Source organism: Semicossyphus pulcher, unplaced genomic scaffold (genome assembly GCF_022749685.1).
Source record: "Semicossyphus pulcher isolate SPU_LCO1_2020_fin unplaced genomic scaffold, fSemPul1.0.p SCAF_14, whole genome shotgun sequence".
In the NCBI taxonomy this organism is placed as follows: Eukaryota; Metazoa; Chordata; class Actinopteri; order Labriformes; family Labridae; genus Semicossyphus; species Semicossyphus pulcher.
In genome coordinates, this window is record NW_027211648.1 from 5,014,852 (window position 1) to 5,034,568 (window position 19,717).

General features: G+C 40.2%; 1 protein-coding gene across 2 annotated transcripts in view; it reads right to left on the bottom strand.

Annotated features, from left to right (window-relative positions):
* slc4a11 (solute carrier family 4 member 11) overlaps positions 1-19,717 on the bottom strand; it is a 103,836-nt gene that overhangs the window by 46,507 nt on the left and 37,612 nt on the right. For both annotated transcript variants that reach the window (XM_069661492.1, XM_069661491.1), the window contains exons 4-5: positions 9,164-9,207; positions 3,815-4,043 (exon numbers count right to left, since the gene is read on the bottom strand). In XM_069661492.1, coding sequence (XP_069517593.1) covers positions 3,815-4,043; positions 9,164-9,207 — 273 coding nt within the window. The remainder of the gene's footprint in view (positions 1-3,814; positions 4,044-9,163; positions 9,208-19,717) is intronic.

Below are 19,717 nucleotides of genomic sequence, written 5' to 3' on the forward strand. Positions count from 1 at the left end.
CTGTATTTTGTCTGAATCTTTGGTTGTTTAATAACTAATAAGGCTGCACACGTGACGACTGGCTGCTTTCGTACTAAGTTGTTTATCATGCGTCTGTTCTTTGTCAGTTTGCATAGTGTTCATGTCATGCATATGACTTCTGAGTTCTGTAAAGAAGCATGGGTGCGACACAGTGGGGTTAATCTGTGAAACAGCTGTAGAGAAGAAATTAAAACATGTAAAACAAGTTTAAACAAATCTTCAAAAATAACATTGAACAGACAGTAAACTGGACTAACATCACGACTCTGTATCTTGTGTATTTATATTATTTTGCAAAGCAATTGTGCTCTGTGCCTTTGGAGGACGCTATCTGCTTCTCTGATGGGCCCTGGGAAACCTCCGCCAGACTACGTAAAATGTGTCATCCGGCGGAGGCCAGGGAGCTCGCTAAACTACACTTCCTCAATCTAGGACGCCCGCCTCCGATGTCATGTCTCTGCAGACCTGAAGATTTTTTTGGACGATCCACCAGTATATTCTCGTCGTATTTCAGATTCTGTACCGCTCTGAGTCGTTGCCTGCAGCGAAACGGTCGTATTTCACTCCAGCGTCTCTCGCTGAGCTGTGCCTTTCAGAGGGAGGGGCGCAATGCACGCTGGGTGTTGTAGGAAAGTAGAATGGGCCGAACCACGAGCTGTTTGTACAACTTTCTCCACAGCTATGGCGCCACTTTCAAATATAATTGCTTCTATCGATTACAGAGAACACCAGCTTTGACTGACGGTGAATTTTTCCTGGGGCGAGTTGCTCCTTTAATGCTGTTTTTCGGTGGTTGTAAAATCATAGCCAACACTATAATAATTGAGCCCCACATGTGCTTCAAAGGCAGCACTGACTTTCCATTAAACTTCTCACAACTTGTTTTCTCTGTAGAGAAACTTGAACTTGTTTATGATAGGAGAAAAAAGTAGGTTGTTGGTCTGAGAATGTTTGATATGTTGGTAAAAATAAAACTAAAGAAAAAAGGTAAAAATCGACTGTTTAGGCGACTCTCCTCAATCGTTTTGTAGACCAAATAAACTATTGATCCAAGGGTGCAAAGAGCCATCTTTCAATTATATAAGGATATAAGGGATTTTAAATTGTTTATATACATAGATATTCCCCCTTAGAAGTTACTTTATACAATTTTAAAATTCAGTGAAACCCCTGAATGCTCATATTGATTTTCAAACCATTTCCAGACAGCCCCAGCGAGCACAGGAAGCCTTTCTGTTAAGATGGCCGACACAAAGAGAGGAAAAAAAGAAATGTCTCTTTCTTTTCCTCTTTGTGGGGTATTCTGGGAGGGAAACAGTCAAGTAGCCTCAGCCACCACAGCTCGAGAGTCTCTGAGAGCCATTTGAAAAGCTAAGTGAGTGATCGATGACAGAAGTCAATTATCACCTCGCGGATCTGTCAGAGGCGGCTGCGCAGGGTGAGCTTCACACACCACCCACCTCTGACTAACCATCAACAACTGCGGACACCAGGCAGGAAAACACTGCAGACCGAGTGTATGACCCAGGCAGAATTATTGCTCTGAAAAATGTTCCTTTTATTCTTTGTGGGGGGGGAAAATAAGCAAAGTTTAATTTGCTGAATAATTACTGTTGTGAATTCATTGTTCAGTTCAGCTTGCAGCACGGAGAGAGGCTTCAACAATGGCTTCATACTGTTATGTAAGGGGGCGGATTTCTCCTGCTCTGATGGGCTGAGGAGATGTGCCTTAACCAAGAGGCTTTGCCACTCAGCCAAAAGGACCTGCGCCGAAGGGACTGAAATAATGTGATCTGTAAGCTGACAAATAGGAACCAAACTAGGGCTGGGGCGACTCGTCGACGTAATCGATTACAGAAATACGATTTGTATAACGTGTGTCGATGTGTCGCAGAAACGAGGGGCCGTGTTAAGAGCTGGAGCACAGTGTGCGTGCAGAGATCTTGCCACTCATTGCTGGCTGTCTCCCAGGGCGCCACGTTCTGGGGAGCGCTGGTTTGAGCCTCAAACGTTTTGAATGAAGCCCACGGTACGATGTTAAATTAACTTTCTCTCTGCCGCTTTCTCTTACTTGCTCGGCCACTCACTCACTGCGCACTTCATGACGCAACGAGAGGAGAGGAGAGATGCGCTCAGGTCCAGTTGGGAATAACTCAAACTCGCTCTTTTAATAGAGGGGAGGGAAAGAAGTAGGCCTCTGTCGTACCTTCTGAAAACTGTTGATTTATGTTTTGAAGAAGAGCGTTCTATTGTTTAATAAGCTCACCCTGCACGTTTTAAAGCTCCTGTGACGAGTTTTTCACTCGTTCAAAAACAGACTGAAATTAATTCTGATGACTCTTTATGACCTACAAAAGCAAACCAGACCATCAGCAACAAGACTGATTATTTCCATATTGCTATTTTTAAAGCTGGCGTGGGTAGGTGTCAGATGAAGCGGTTACCTGCACGCTGCCTTTGTTTACATTTTCCAGAGCAAAAATTTTAAGTGACACATATGAAAGCAGGGTGAGATTTTTTGTTAAAAAGCAACACTTAAGGATGTACAGGAGAAAATCTGCAAAGAGATAAGAGGTACGGCTTTGTCCACAGGGGGCGCCAAAACAAAGTTCCTCACAGGAGCTTTAATTAAGTGCTAATAAGTAATAATAGTGATTTTCCAGTTTAGGGAAAGGGAAATTTTTCTGATCAGGCTTAATCGTCCAATATTATGTATTATTATTAATTGTATCATAATCAATATCATCGCACAGTGACGTGGAAATTGGAGACTAAAGAAAATTAAAAAGAATAATCTTTAGAATAATTGATAAATTAATAGATAAAAAAATAATCGTTAGGCGAATCATTGTAACATTTCAGAAATGAGCAAGGTGTGCATTAAACTTTCAGCTTGTCTTACACACTTTTAGGTACAATAAACTCACTAGAAATAAGAAAAGTGTTTACAACCTTTAAATGTCACCAGATTATAATAGGGAAGAAAAAAATGTAGTTTTTAACTAGAGGGGCACTGTGGGAGCGCAAATTACCGCCAAGGCCAAGAGTCCAGTCTTCTATGATATGCAAATTTGAAGCGCAACCATTTTTGTTCATTAGTTTGATGCAGATCTGCAGGTTCTTGCTTTGCCTATGTTACATCCTGCCACCAATTGTCGTTAAAATCAGGCCTGTAGTTTTTTTGTAATCCTGCGAGCAGACAAACAAACGTCAACGAAAAACCTCTGTGGCGGAGGTATTTATCAGAAACATATTGAACTACTTCTCGTCCATGAAGAGAATGAACACAACATTTCTTTTAAGCTGTATTCATGCTCTTTACATCTCTGGTCGACAGAATATACGTATCTTATGCCTGTGCATTCATGTGTAGGATAACCACTTGACAGTTTCCCTGGAACACGTTTGATGTTTGCACTCGGTTGCAAACACGATCCAGCACACCGAGCTCTATTTGTGTCCAGCGAAAAAAAAAAAAAAAAGCCGCGGGGCGAACAGGCAACCTCGATTCAGACATCACAAACTTTCCTTTGGGTCTAAAAAGCTTCTTGAATCATTCTCAAGTAAGTCTGACATTTCTGCTCCTGAGCCTGAGGTGAAGCTATTTTTCAGGTAGGTGTTGACATGTGCAGACGTCAGATGTTTTTAGGTCAGGTGTCATGTGTTCTGGGCTTTTTGTCTGATTGTGTGCAGGCACAGGTGGAACACATTCTCCGTCTTATTGTGCTCTTTTGGTGTCTGTGACTGTATCCTTCCTGGTTTATGCATGCACGTCGAAAGCTTTTCTGCTTACCGTTGACCTCCTGAGCTCCTGCATCGGTGAAAAGCAAGCTCATCACCTCCTCGAAGTTGCAGCTGGGCTCGGATACATGGCTGTCCTGGCCCACGTGGTGCAACATTTTCTTCAGAACATCGTCCAGGGAGGCAGCCGTCTCATCCAGCAGGATGCTGGCCCTCGCCAGGAAGCCATCCAGGTCCCGGTGAGCCCGAACTTCCTCCTCAAAGTTCATCAGCTTCACATACTGTGGAAAAGATTGAAAAGTTCTACTTGCCATTTTTGTGCTCATCATGCCCATCAGTGTCATTTTAAAGCAGCTACGCTGCCTTCTGCAGAATCAGACCCATTGTATGAAACAAAAGTTTTACTCTAAATACGAGATTAATAGAAATGCATGTAATAAAAACAGTTCAAGTTATCTTTCGACATGCATCTGAGCCCTTTGTCACCATTGTTGTGGCTTTTATTCTGTCTGTATTTTTCATTGACGTAGCTGCTGTGCGGGCTCTGCAGGAAGACGTCAATATTCCCAATCAAGCTGTGATTGAAAAACTGTTTCTCACGACACCTGACTGATATGAAATGTTGAGATGTGGGCGCAGATTTAGCCAGGCTTCCAAAACCACCAGAGCATGTTTAAGGACATTTAGACGCACCACAAAGCTACTGAAGTATTAAGTTAAGTAAGTAATCCATGCACAGACTGCGCCAACATAACAAGTGTGAAAGTGCCCTAAAGTTTGACCTTTAGGGATCTCTCATCACCACCCCGTCTGAGACAAATGACGTAGCTTTATAAAACAGCAGAACACAGCGCAGAGACGTCTCCCCTTCGAAAGTTGTTCAGCGGTTTCTAAGAATCACCTGAGAGACAGATGAATGGACAGAGAAATGAACACAGCTCGATTAAGAGCCCAGACACCCACCAGTGTTTGATTTAATCGATCAAGTGATTGACAGAAATTCTGAGGATGAGTGGATTCCCCGCTGCTCCTTTCAAAGACGCACAAGCACTGCACAAAAGCCTTGGAGGGAATTGTGAATATAGTTCTATAAATAAATGTTATTTTGTTATTGTAAGAATGTGTCAGGGTGTAGGTGTGTGGTCTTTTTTACCTCGAGTCAGGTGATAAAAAGGTCACTTTTCATTGCTTTGGATCTATTTCTAGTCATAACTGCTTTAAAAAACTTCTACTTTTAAAAGAAATACATCTTTTAATTGTTCGTTATTAAGGTGAAAACATATCAAGATTAATTCCATTAATAGACCAGTGCAAATAAAAAGATCCACAACTAGGTTATTGGCAGCAAAGTGACGATGTGACCAAGTGAAGTTGATAAAAAACAGAAGGAGAGAGCAAACAAACTGTAATACAGAACGGGAGGATTAGTGAAAGCTGTTGGCTAGAAAAAGGCACAACAAACCAAACACTTGAAAAGATCTAAAATTCTCTGACGTGCCTCGACTGAAAAAATCTAACTCTTTATAACCAGTTTAAACTTATGCCCTCTGGGTTCCACTTTACACTGGGAGACTGAGAGGAACATCCATTTATCTCCAGCACAAAGGCCGCTTGTTTACAAGCATTTAAACTGGTAAACATGTCTTCTTCCTATTAAGATATTAACCCAAAAATAACTGTTGTCATCAACATTTTTGGTCACAATTTTCCTTTAATAAAACGCATTACCCTGAGAACACCTAAAAAGAAACTAAATTGAACAAGATAAGACAGATATGAGACAGTGGTCTGTAAATCAATTACACTTTCAAAGCCTCTAGATGCTGTTGAAGTGGTTATAATGTGAATATATCTTGTTTTGTGAACTGCTGCACTCCAGAACTTCTTATCTAAATATTAACTTAATTATTTTAATCTAATTGATTTTTGTATCTATTTTTGCTAAGTATCACATTTCTTTTAATGTTCTGAATGTTCTGTTTTTAATTGTGTAAAGCACTTTGAATTGCTTTGTGTATGAATGTTGCTCTATAAATAACTTTGCCTTGCCTATTAGAGAGGATTAATATTCTTACTGTGCACCACAACATCCAATTTAAGTCTGGAGTTTCATGCTTACTTTACTTTACTTCCACTAGTAGCACTTTACTTGCTACCAATGGCAAATACACACAGGGACTGGACTGACTTAAAGAGCTTTGCAGATGATACACAGCTTTATATTTCCAAATAAATGATAAGAATTAGCTGCTGGACAAAGATGGAAGTTATCAACTAAATTATTGTTTATTCTAAAGTTAATATTGCAGTATAGTTCTACGTCTTTCAGGTAGAAATGACTGAAAAGATATCTACACTGCCATCCTCATTAGCAAGTTTGATTAACGTAATTCTCTCTTGTAAGGTCCACCATGATAATCCTTGAAATCGAGATGAGCTAAAGGCTACTATTGGTTTATCTATAATTTAGTTTGAGTAGCTGATTGGTTAATACGGTATCTTGCGCTGATGCTTGGTCTTTAAGCCAAGACTCAGACTCTTTCCAGGCAACTCAGTGAGAGGAACTTGATTCAATGTCATTTAACGGCTTTAACATTTTATATGGAATTTACTGCATGGAGCCCTGTTAGCCAATACCAAGGACACAACTACTCCTCCCACACACACATCATGCTTTGATTCCTTTGTGTAGCCTCCCCTCTTTGTCTGAACATTTCACAATCAAAGAAATCAGCAGCTATTGTGTTTGTTTGGAATGGAAATTTGTCCATGAATGAAGATTTTTCCTGTAATGCAGCGCGATTGTTCAATTATGCTGACAAATGGCAAACAAATAGCACCTCAGGCAAGCCATCGAATCTACAGGACCATCAAACAGGCAGACCTATCACAGATGTTTAGACCTACAAACTCTGCAGCTGGAGAGGAAATATTTGACATCCAAAAATGCTCTGTATCAGCAAACAGCAACAATATAATGGGGGTTTCCTGAGCCGTTCTGCAAGATCCATATCAGGAAGATTCAGGTACTCTAACTTATTTAGGAAGACTCATCAAATTCTGATCCTCTGCTATGACTCACAACAGTCTGCATTACAACAGCTGCTGTGCAGATATCATTCACAGATACATACCATTAACCAACCAACTAACATAGAACAATGTTACAAGCCCACAGTGAAGTGACATTTAGAGATAAACAGCAGCAGGCAGCAGTTTCACACAAGAGAGTCACACTGACGCAGAGCTATTCAGTTGTCAAGCATATCTTATAAAGATTGGATTAGTTTTGCAAACCTCAGTGTACTCTGACTGTGCACTTCAGAGCTGTCTACTGTAGTATGATGGGACACATAAGAAGTGAAAGAGATACAATCTTGATTAGGACATCCCTAAATGTAATGAGGCTTAGCAAGTTACTAATTATAACTAAGGCCTAAGGAGGACTATGTCAGTTACCAAAATATTATTTCCAATCTCTCATTCGCTGCAGCTTCTAATCACTTCTATCTCTTTACTTCTGCACATTGATGTTGATGTCACATTGATTATGTTCAATTTCATGTGCAATATTACTTTCTAAATCTGGCTGTATTATGTTCATTATCATGTGCAATATTACTTTTTTCTGTATCCGTCTGTATTATGTTCATTATCATGTGCAATTTTACTTTTCTAAATCTGGCTGTATTATGTTCATTATCATGTGCAATTTTACTTTTCTAAATCTGGCTGTATTATGTTCATTATCATGTGCAATATTACCTTTTCTAAATCTGGCTGTATTATGTTCATTATCATGTGCAATATTACTTTTTCTGTATCTGGCTGTATTATGTTCAATTTCATGTGCAATATTACTTTTTCTGTATCTGGCTGTATTGTGTTCATTATCATGTGCAATATTACCTTTTCTGTATCTGTCTGTATTATGTTCATTACCATGTGCAATATTACTTTTTCTGTATCCGTCTGTATTATGTTCATTATCATGTGCAATATTACTTTTTCTATATCTGGCTGTATTATGTTCATTATCATGTTCAATATTACTTTTTTAGTATCTGGCTGTATTATGTTCATTACTGTGTGCAATATTACTTTTTCTGTATCTGTCTGTATTATGTTCATTATCATGTGCAATATTACTTTTTCTGTATCCGTCTGTATTATGTTCATTATCATGTGCAATATTACTTTTTCTATATCTGGCTGTATTATGTTCATTATCATGTTCAATATTACTTTTTTAGTATCTGGCTGTATTATGTTCATTACTGTGTGCAATATTACTTTTTCTGAATCTGGCTGTATTATGTTCATTATCATGTGCAATATTACTTTTTTCTGTATCTGTCTGTATTATGTTCATTATCATGTGCAATTTTACTTTTCTAAATCTGTCTGTATTATGTTCATTATCATGTGCAATAATACTTTTCTAAATCTGTCTGTGTTTTGTTCATTATCATGTGCAATATTACTTTTCTAAATCTGGCTGTATTATGTTCATTATCATGTGCAATATTACTTTTCTAAATCTGGCTGTATTATGTTCATTATCATGTGCAATATTACATTTCTAAATCTGACTGTATTATGTTCATTATCATGTGCAATATTACTTTTTATGTATCTGACTAGATTATGTTCATTATCATGTGCAACATTACTTTTCTAAATCTGACTGTATTATGTTCATTATCATGTGCAATATTACTTTTCTAAATCTGGCTGTGTTTTGTTCATTATCATGTGCAATATTACCTTTCTAAATCTGACTGTATTATGTTCATTATCATGTGCAATATTACTTTTCTAAATCTGACTGTATTATATTCATAATCATGTGCAATTTCACTTTCAATAACAGGGGACATATTTACATTTATGTTTACATCTATAGAATACATTATCATGTGTAATACTTCTTATTTATTAGTGCCATGTGCACAATTATTTTAACTTTTAGTATCGGGAGCAATATAACCTTTTCTTAATTATTATGTTCAATTACGTTCTATATCATGCACTATATTTTGAATTCATAATCTTGTGCAATAAAAGTTTTTACTGCTTTATAATAGTCAATAATACTGTCAATTTAATTGCCATCGTTACTTTTAGCACATTTTTAAAGATAACTTATTGTAATATTGTTATTCTATTAGGCACTGTCTCATTTGCATTAACCCATACACTTTATATTTTATATTTTCCCTTATATATTTGGGTTTTTTTTGTTTTTCTCTAATTTTGTACTGTATTTATTGGAGCAATCTGGCTTTATAGTTTCTATAGGCTTCTAAGTTCTATCTTATCGTATTTGGTGAGCAATGGGTAACCTAAGCATCTTCCTCTCTGATCAAATATAGGTATCACTAAATACGTTAAGGCTTACCTTTCTTGATGTGTTCAGTAACACACAACCAGAGTCGTCAGCATCTGAGGGAAAACAAAACATGGTACAATTAGACATTCAAAGTGTACAATGATAAAAAATCTTACTATACTGTATATTTGCGATAAAACTCATTTAAACACCTGCATGTGTTGTATTGATGCGTTTCTCATAAGTGCTTTTAGGTGTGTTTTTGGAGCTCAGCCTAACAAAGATCCAAACAGCATCCTCGCTGACCGCCATGACTGTTTGTCTTCATCTGAACGTCAAATTTCTTTTTTGGATTGGCACTTGCTTTCAAAGTTTGTCTTCTGTAGTAATCAATGTTTTCTTTGTTTGTTTGGGCATCGTAACCATTTAGTGGTAACTCATCAGAGAGCGGAGATAACAGTACCCTGCTTACACCTACTCTCTCTGGCAGACCAAACACTGGTGGGAATTGGAAACCGCTTGTGAATTTTCCCTGGCATCTCGACTTGATACACAGTTTGTAGTAGAATATTACAAGTTCCAGGGCTTTCATCGGTGGGCCAGGGCCTTCATCACATCTGTGTTTAATCATCCAGCAAAAGGTAGTGACTTAACAGGCAATTATTCAAGAGAATATCTCACATATTTTAACTTTGAAGAGAAAGATGAGGATGTTAGTTTTAAGTACATGGAACCAATACCCAAAATATTTTTAATAATTTTTTGGGAAATTAATCACAACTGTTTGTACGTTGTTGACATAGAAAGAGCACAGTTATCATTCCAGCTCTACTCAACCAAAGAAAGGCAACTATTTCATCACATTTGGCAACCAAAAGACAATACTGCCAGTCGGCTAATCAATTCTAAACATGACTGAATTGCCCTGTACATTTTCAAACTTCAGAAATAATATCACTACCTTTTCTAGACGTTATGCATTTATTTTAGAGGGATGCTGGTAAAGCGATGACAGAAAATGAGGGCAGAGAAACAGGGGAAGGACATGACTTAAAAAAATACAAGCACTTACTTTTGTAGAAAAAGAATATTACAAGTTCAAATGCTTAAGGTTTAAATGCAAAGCTCTAGTGACATTGTAATTTTACCGCTCTGAATTTGCATTTAAAAGACACGTTCATTACTGATGGTGCAAATTCGGAAATAAAGATCACAAGCAACAACCGCTCAGCCCGTAAAGAAAAGAAGCCTGAGACCCTTTTTCTAATAGTGAGGAAAATGTCAAGAGGCAAGTCTCTAAATGCTCTCATTGAACAGGGATTGGAACTTCTCTGCCGATAGGGCTTTAATACACACGTCTGTGGAGCTGAGGCGAGTGCTCAGATAAAGTACAAAGGTCTGGATTTTCCCAGTGTCGCACAAAAAAGGAAAAAGGAGGAAAAACCTTTTATGCTTGGAACAATACGGGGACAAACCTGGGGAATGAGGTTTATAACACACTTCAGTCTTTAAACTAGCAGACTGGCAGCACCCTGCTGACTCTCATAAAACAGTCCGCCACCGTGTTGCATAACACAGTTATCGCCGTTTACTGTGGGGAGGACGTTATTAGGTTACCATGGGCTTTCCTCCTCTGCGCCGCGTGATGCACTATGTCGGCTCTGTCTGGAAATCAATCAGAGCTTAACTCCTCCCTCCAGCGATGGAAAAGCAAGAAAACCCCCCTCCAACAAGCCAATAAGCCTTAGGAAAACGACAGGATATCATAATATCAATAATCCAGCCACAAGTGAACACGTTTAAATGCGAGTCTGCGGGAAAGTGGGGGCTTTGATCGCCACACCAAACACCTTGGCATAATAAAAGCCTGCAGGCAGTGGAGGAAGAAAAGAGCGCCCCAGCCCCTACCTCTATGATGAGACGATGGCAGGGGGCACGTGTCGTGTGCACTGGATTTGGTTCATCAAAGCCTCACAATCAAAAAGCACACGGCTGGGCTTATCCGCTCCCAGAGGGAAGAGGGAGCCGGGGCTCTAATTGCTGTCAGGCTGCAGCCGTAAGGAGATTTTCATATATTCATATAAGATTACCTCGTCCCCTATGATCACCTCCTTCTAATGGCTTCTGTGTGTCTCAGAATACTGTGTGGTTCCAAGTAATCCTGCAGAATTTCAGGGTTTAGGGATTAGGAAGAGGAAGTGCTAATATGTGACACGGGTTGTTTCCCTACTTGGCTCCTTATTTGATCATTGTGGCTCTACAAGTGTTGATTATATTCGGTCATCCACAAGTGGTATGTGATCAAAGAGCTGAGCGTTGTATTATTTTAGTCATTAAGGGTTGCAGGTTGGCGGCTGACGATGGCTGAACTATTTTGTGATAGAATTGATCTTGTATCCGAACAGGCTCAAGTGTTTGAAACAGTTCAAGCATTTTCATTTGGTGTTTGAAATCAAGAGGGATGTTTTTTTAGTGCAGAATACAACTCAATTTAATTTAATGACTTCAAGTTTATGCGCGTCATAGCCCTAAAGGTAGTAAATGTAAGAAAAATCAGATTGCATACCAACATTACCGGTTAGTGAGTCAAGAAACATGAGATTTCATTAAGTATACAAACCCGAAGGATCAAGCATACAGAGTTGCCTTGAACAAATGCACTAACCCTCGGGCGTGACTCCTCTAGTTCATCCGCCTGTCCATCAATTTTCTGCCACCTCTACTGGCAGGCGTTAGCTAAGAGAGGTCAGCCAGACATCACTCTTTCCAGCATGATTTTCCAGCTCCCAGAGGTTCGTGGTCTACCCCTGCATATCTTCCAAGTTGTACAATATAAAACCTCCCTTAACCCTCAGCCCTGACTCCTCTAGTTGATCCATCTATCCATCAATTTTCCACGACCTCTATTGACACTAAGTCCGGGCGGTAGCTAAGAGGGGTAGACCAGACATGCCTCTTCCCTGCATGATTTTCCAGCTCCTCCACGGGGGATCCCTTGGTATTCCTGGGCCATGGGAAATACCATAAAATGTCTCCAGAGGTTCATGGTCTACCCCTGGATCTCTTCCAAGCTGGATACATATGAAAAACCTCCCTTAACCTTCAGCCCTGACTCCTTTAGTTCATCCACCTATCCATCAATTTTCCACCACCTCAATTGACACCAAGTCCGGGCGGTAGCTACGAGGGGTAGACCAGACATGTCTCTTCCCAGCATGATTTTCCAGCTGCTCCAAGGGGGATCCCATGGTATTCCTGGGCCATGAGATATACAGTAAAATGTCTCCAGAGGTTCATGGTCTAGCCCTGCATCTCTTCCAAGTTGTATACATGCGAAAACACCTCCCTTAACCCTCAGCCCTGACTCCTCTAGTTCATCCACCTATCCATCAATTTTCTGCCACCTTTATTGATGGCAAGTCCAGGCATCAGCAGGCTAAGAGAGGTAGACCAGACATGCCTCTAGAGTAATTTTCCAGCTCCTCTACGGGGATCCCTGAATCTCTTCCAAGTTGGATATGCGCGGACAACCTCCAAAGTTAGGCTCCGAGGGGGGTTTCTGATTGGATGCCCAAGCCAATTCAACTGACACCTTTTGATGCAAAGGAACAGCAGGTTTATTACAAAGTCCAATGTCTGACCTCCTTACCCAGGTGGAGCCCAGCCACCCTATAGAGTGATACCGTTTAGGCCACTGGTATCCTATCTCTAATTGTATGAGCTCATTCCCAAAGCTCACAATAGGTGAGGGCTGTAACATAGATCTGATAGATAGAAGTCTTTGCCATCTGGCCCAGCCACCTTCACCAAAGGGGTTGGTAGAATGTGTGAATTACTTCTGACGCTGCATGAATCCACCTGTCAGACTCGTGCTCCATTTGACCCCAAGAAAACCCCAAGATGCTTTAATTTATTTCCTTGGGGCAGCAGCCCACTTCCATCACGGTGGGTGCAATCCATCGTTTCCCACTAGAGAATAATGGCCCAAGGCTTGGAGGTGCCGACTCTCGTGCTGACTGCTTCACAATTGAACACACACACCATCGCAGCGCTTGTTGAAGGTCACGATCTGATAAAGTCAATAGAACCACATTATCTGCACAGCTTCTTAGGTCCCCAAACTAGACACTCTCCTCCTACCGGCCTGGCCTTAAGATCTAATCCATGAATCAGTGACAAGGGACAAGTAGCCCAACACCCACTGAAAAGGCTTGATGTCTTGGCCAAAAAAAGGACACAGCTCTCACTTCAGTTGGATCTAACGGCTCATAGCAACAGCCGCAAAGCCCCATACTCCAGCAGTTACCTGTTCTGTTACCGAGCAGAATCCACATTGCTCATCCTTGAGCCGAGGTTCAATAAACGGTCAAAGACTCCTCTACAGCCTGCTTTATTCCATCTCAAAGTTTTTCAACACTCAAAACACCGTATGTTCATGAAACAAACCCCAAACAGGATTACCAAGGTCAAGCAATGACCATGGTCCTCAAGTGTCCAGTGTGACAGACGCATGCCCTTCCTTGTGACTTTTCCACTTCAGTATTCAGCCAAACTGATTGAACTAAAATGGAACTGAGCCCGGCACTGGCAGAAATATAATCATGAAATCAATTCTATTTATGGAGAGCTTTTGACAGCCTTCTGACAGAGGGAGCAGAATAGAAAGGATCATGTCAAAACGATAAAATACTCACAGAGACAGCAAACAACAAACATCCTTGTATTACCAGCTGACAAGATTTTTAGTGAGCACTTCAATTTTTAATCCACAACACTTGAATATCTGTCATAAATCACTCGGTTTGAGCTTTCTGCAGATACCTCCAGTATCTGTTTGGAAAGAGTGTTATATATCAACAACCAAAAATTTAGACAATGTGTGAGATAACAATATATACAGTTGTTTGTACTTACTTAAAAGGCAGACATTAGCATGTTACAATTTCATTTAGCAGACGCTTTTGTCCAAAGGACGTACATCTGAGAGTTAATACAACACAAGCAACGATCAAGACAGGAGGGAACGAAGTCAGTAAGAGCCAACAAACAGCTTCAAGTGCGATCGGATTGATGTGATTTATAGTAATCATCATCAGCAATATTGTCATCATCATGAATATCCTAGTCAACATCAAAAACATCCTCAATGTCATCATCAATAGCATCTATATCATTAAGGTCATAGGTGTTCATAAAGAGCTGGGTCTGTAGCTTCTTCCTAAAGGTGAAAGGGACTCTGCGGACCGAGTGGAGTTTGGTAGCTCGTTCCACCACCGGGGGACGACTGAGAAGAAGAGTCTAGTTAGAGACTTAGGGCTGGTTGTGATGGGAGTACGAGGCGCCTTTCATTGGCAGAGCGTAGTGGGCGGGACGGAGTGTAGACCTGGATGAGGGCGATCAGGTAGGCAGGAGCCGCTTTTGTTGCTGTTTTGTAAGCGAGCAACAGGGTTTAGAATTTGATGCGAGCGGCGACTGGGAGCCAGTGGAGGGATATGAGCAGTGGAGTGACGTGTGCCGTTTTGGGTTGATTGAAGACCAGTCGCGCTGCTGCCTTCTGGATCATCTGCAGAGGTTTAAATGTGCATGCAGGAAGGCCTGCCAGTAGGGAGTTGCAGTAGTCAATGTGTGACATCAAGAGAGCCTGTACCAGCAGTTGTGTCTAATGGGGATGCCATAAGGCTGGAAAATCTAAATATTGGAAGATTTTTGTTGGTGGTGTTGAGGATGTAAAGTTTAGGGATCTTCAGAGTAACTACACTTCATGTTGGCACCACATTTTTTTGCTAATCCATCCAATGAAATGTAAAACCTTATAGTTGCGCTACAAGAACACCAAATCCACAAGAGGAATTAATTTCTGTAGCAGATTTTGTACCAATTCGTCTGGTAGATCTGAGAAATTTCACTGTTTAAGTAAAAACTTTGAACTGCTGGTTGTGCTCCGTAAAGAAAATGGGAACACCAAAATCTATAGGTGTCATCTTCTCAGCAGCAGTGACACATGTACCAAATTAAATGGCAATCCATCTACAGCTTGTCAGGACGTGTCTCTTAAAGTCGATAAAATCTCTGTATGGACTTTTATAACAACCCATGCAACAAACATTCATGGTCCCCAGAGATTAAACACTTAAATAAATGGTGGTTCGACCGACCAACACACCAACACTGCTATCCCTCGAGCCAAGCTGCTAGCATGGCTACAAAAAGATAATACCCCTATGGTCTAATATAATTTTATATAAGCTCAGGGCCCTTTACTGAGGCATCAGCTTTAAACTGCATCCTAATAATTCGAATGGTTAAATGCAGAGAAGAAATGTCCCTACGGGGATCAATTAGGGACAATCAAACTTTTCTGTTCATCGTGCATTTGCAACTTCATTATTGATGAAAGTCAATAAAACAAACGTCTAGAGACAATCTCTTTATAAATGGTTATATCAACAAAATAGTCAATTTTAAGAAACCATGGTATATTGCCAAGACTCGTTTCAAAGTGTTTCACCTTGGATGTATCATTTTACTTTATTCTGAAAGAAATGGAAAACCTTCCCTCATCTTCTCTGTTGTTTCTTAATCTGCCTCAGCTTGATTTATTTTTACATTCTACGTTTGGCAGTTGCATTGTGTTCACAATGTGTAGGAGGTGAAAATGAAAGCGTATGTTTGAAGATACAAAGAATGGAAAATTCTTTAACATTGGCTTTTAATTGAGTGATGATATGATAAAGTGGAAAATACTTTTTCTGTTTTTATTAAGTCTTCCTGTGTGCTCATCTGCCTAAAGATGCGTCCCGTTTTTGCCTGGATGATGATGGCACTATGATAAGAATAAGACTACTGCTCCATGCTTTGGAGGCTGCGCTCATAGTTGGGACATTAAATTAAAAATGCTCTTTAAATAACTCAAATGTTGGGAGCCATTGTGAAATGTTTTTGCTACCCTGTAGTTAAAAATCTGACAGGAGCAATATTATAAAGGTCAAGATTGAACACTGTCCCAGAAACCAAACTGGAATGAGAAGAATAAAACATCATTCAAAGCATGACTTCATTTCTCATGGTAAAAAAAAGACACTGTTAAAAATAGGAGGAAAGTAATTATAACAGAAAGATGTTTTTAAAATGAGATTGAGGTAGGAGCTCCTGTCTGGAGCTGATGTAATCACTCTGCTGTTTGCTTTTCCAAACTGCTGCTTATGCAAGCAGACAAGACGTGATTAAAAGGTCCTGTTCAGTCTTACATTGATTTGATATGGTGGACATATTCCACTGTGGCCTGCTGATGTGAAATAATAAACTAACATGATAATTAGTGACATAAATTAAAAGCAGAAACATGCACGCAAACCGCTGAGTACACTGGGAATGTATGTGACAAAGAGACTCTGAGAGAATAGGAAACAAAACACACTAATCAACATTCAGCTGATCTGTCAATGAATAATGCACCGAAGATCTCTGAACAGACACTGTTGAGCATGACAAACGCTCTGCACCTGCCAGTGAGAACGCTGCCCGATGACAGCAGCGAGAATTGAACACTTTACAGCTGCACGGAGGGAGAAGAGAGTGGTTCAAACACTGTCAGCTTTAAGGGATCAGCTTCCTCTTAAGCCACAGGTTTGATTTAATGGCTTCTGATTAGAGGTAAGTGATATGGAGATTATATTTCATGTGATGATGTAATTTATTCACCGTTGGAGATTTTGTTATACTTCTAATTCCAGGGTTTTCTCTTTAATATGTCTGGGTACATTATGTTATTTGGCATGAATTTGATGGAGTTTCTTGTGTTTTTTCAAATACATTTGGCTTTAACCAAAACAATGTTAACTCTAAAAGCTCTGGAAATCCGTAACGGACAAGCATTAATCTGGCTTAAAGGGTCTGTTTGCTGATTTTGAACCTCACCTAATCTACCCCAGTGAGGTAGATAGATGGAAAAACGCATGCAGTTATTGGTAATGTTCTGTGTTTTGGAGATACAGCTGCTAAATCAGGGCATCATTTATCTTCGTTGGAGGCCAAAAAGAGCTGCAGACTATTTCAGCTTGGATTTTTAGCCTCAGATTTTGCTTGTGTTGCAAACTAGCAACACAACAGGCGATGTTATAGGATGTTGAAGAGGCGTTACATTTGGCTGACTCAAATATTCTCCGGATATAACTGTACATGTTAAGGAAACTAAAAAAAAAGAAAGGGTTATCATCATCCCAATTTTCCACAGGTGCCAAACATTGTTATATTAAAGTGGTCATCTTGAAGATCTCAGTTTCGTTCTCTTTGGCGCCACCTATGGCGATAAATGGTAATTGCCAGACAGTGCTGCATGTGTGACGTCCACGGTTGGCTCCGGTTGTAACTCTTGATTTTCCTGGCTGACGGCCGCTTTCTTTTCAGACTGTTTGCTTCATCTGAGCGTCGAGTTTGTTTCTTCTTCTTTGGATTTTCACTTATTGTTGAAGTTGTATCTGTAGTCATCCATCTTTTCTGTGTTTGTTCAGCCATAGTAGATTACTGTTTACTCGCAACACTTGCAGAGAGCGGAAAAGCAGCTGCTTAGCTCCGCCTACCCTCTCTGGCAGACCAACCACTGCACTTGAACCCATCATATCAGTATTGTTTCAAGTTTGACCAAAATTAAAGCTTGTACAATATAATAAAGAAACACCAAACATTAAAGTCACTTATGATTTCACCTAAATGTGTGCATTTCTCTGCCTTGTTATTGTCCTCCAACAGATCAGCCTGGCACAAATGCACTCAGCTTTTTCCTTCATTGTAGGTCATGAATATTTCCTTGTGATAAGCATGCTGGTGTAAACTGTAGCTGGTTTGACTATATATAAAATAATGCGGGGTGCCAGTCAGAGTCAAGACTGACAAATAATAATAATAAAGATTTAATTTCAGAAGTTATTGATTTTAAAATATACATACTTATAAAATAGTTACACATCTCGGCCCATCTGACACACAGAAGCGAGAAAAGGTATCGTCCAAATACTCAAACGTATCTAAAAAAGGGGGCGTGAATTTGTCCTTATTAACATCCTAGGCATCAACATTTATGCTAAAGGGCGTTGGCTATGTAGTTTGTCCTGCTATAACAGTTTACAATATGCCTCTCCAGCATTTTACATTCTTATTTCCTCCTTTACATTCAGCTGTCTTAGTTAACAGAGAGTGTCCTCCGTCGTGTTCTTGCTCTAACTTGTTCCCAGCTTGCACCGCTCCAACTCTCTTGTCAGATGCCTTAAGTGTTACTATGTATGGAGAATCAGCCCGAGTGACATGGTCACCTGTCACATCCCTCTCTCTCTCCTTCCGTCTCTCCCGGTGGTGCACCTGTGACTGTTGCCGTAGCGACGGTCACCTGTTGACTCGTGGGGTTTCTGGTGATGGGGTCAAAATCATCTGCACCTGCAGCTGAGGAGCCGTCTGTCAAGTCAACACCTGCCATCGGACTGTGGATGGACCCGGACTCCAGCAGACCTCCACAGAAATTAGATTAAACCTGTGTGAGGATTTTTTTCTTTTCTTTTGATTTCTTCTTGCACGCTGCCTCGGAGATCTGCCGTGACTGCACACAGGCGCTGCCTTTGAGGAGCGCGTCTCGCGTTTTGATATAAAACATCGATGAAAAGGGCGAGGGGCCAGGGAAGAGTTGTGATATTGATCACACAGTTGAACAGCAGAGGAGATTATTGACTGGAGGAGGTATATCCAAAAAGGCAGCGAGCCAGTTTTTGGGCGAGCTGATTGTGTCACACACTCCCTCTTCAAATAAGATTGGAGAGGTTACCGTGAGACGCCTCTACATGTACATCATCATACTGCTATTTAACTGGAAGTGAAAGTGACTTCATGGTTGTTACAGAACCTCACTTAAAATCCAACTTTCACTTTTAATAATGCTAAAAATCCAGCTTTCAAGCTGAGGTTGGAGGCAGTTTTTATTATTATTATTAAGCCTTAGACCTTAGCGAGCAAGCCCTTTGGAGAGCACAGAGGCTGCAGTTAGTTCAGACATGTCTGTAATAACAGCAGGTCTGAGAAGATGAAATGCTTTATTTATATTCACATAGCAGGAATTACAACAAAAATAATTAAAAGTCGAAGAAGAGAGCACTTTTAATTTTATGAATCGAGGCAATAAGATGCAGAACTCAGTGTGATTTTTCATGGGAGTTTAGTTTCTAAAAGTAAGCACAGTAGCCATGATGATTCACCCAGAATGTGGACAGTAAAGTCCATGAACACGACGACATGATGGCACAGGTGTTAGTCGTGTGTTGATCGGGACTTCTGCTCTTTCATGTGTGTTTTGTCTATCCTCTACTTCCTCACATCACCTGCTGATGTCAGGTACAGTATCTTCTTTCACCATTTAGAACCAGATTTGCAATCAGAGTCTGATGATGAATCTGAATCTGATATTCACTCTCTTCATTCAGCCCTGAGCTTTGTCTCCAGCAATCCCCTTAAAAAAATGTGTCTCTCTAAGGCTGGGCCACGCTAGAAGATTTTTAAAATCTTAACAGATGTTGAAAATGTGAGAGACGACGCACCTGACGACAAATGATGATGGATTGAACAGTTTTGTTCCTATAGTGT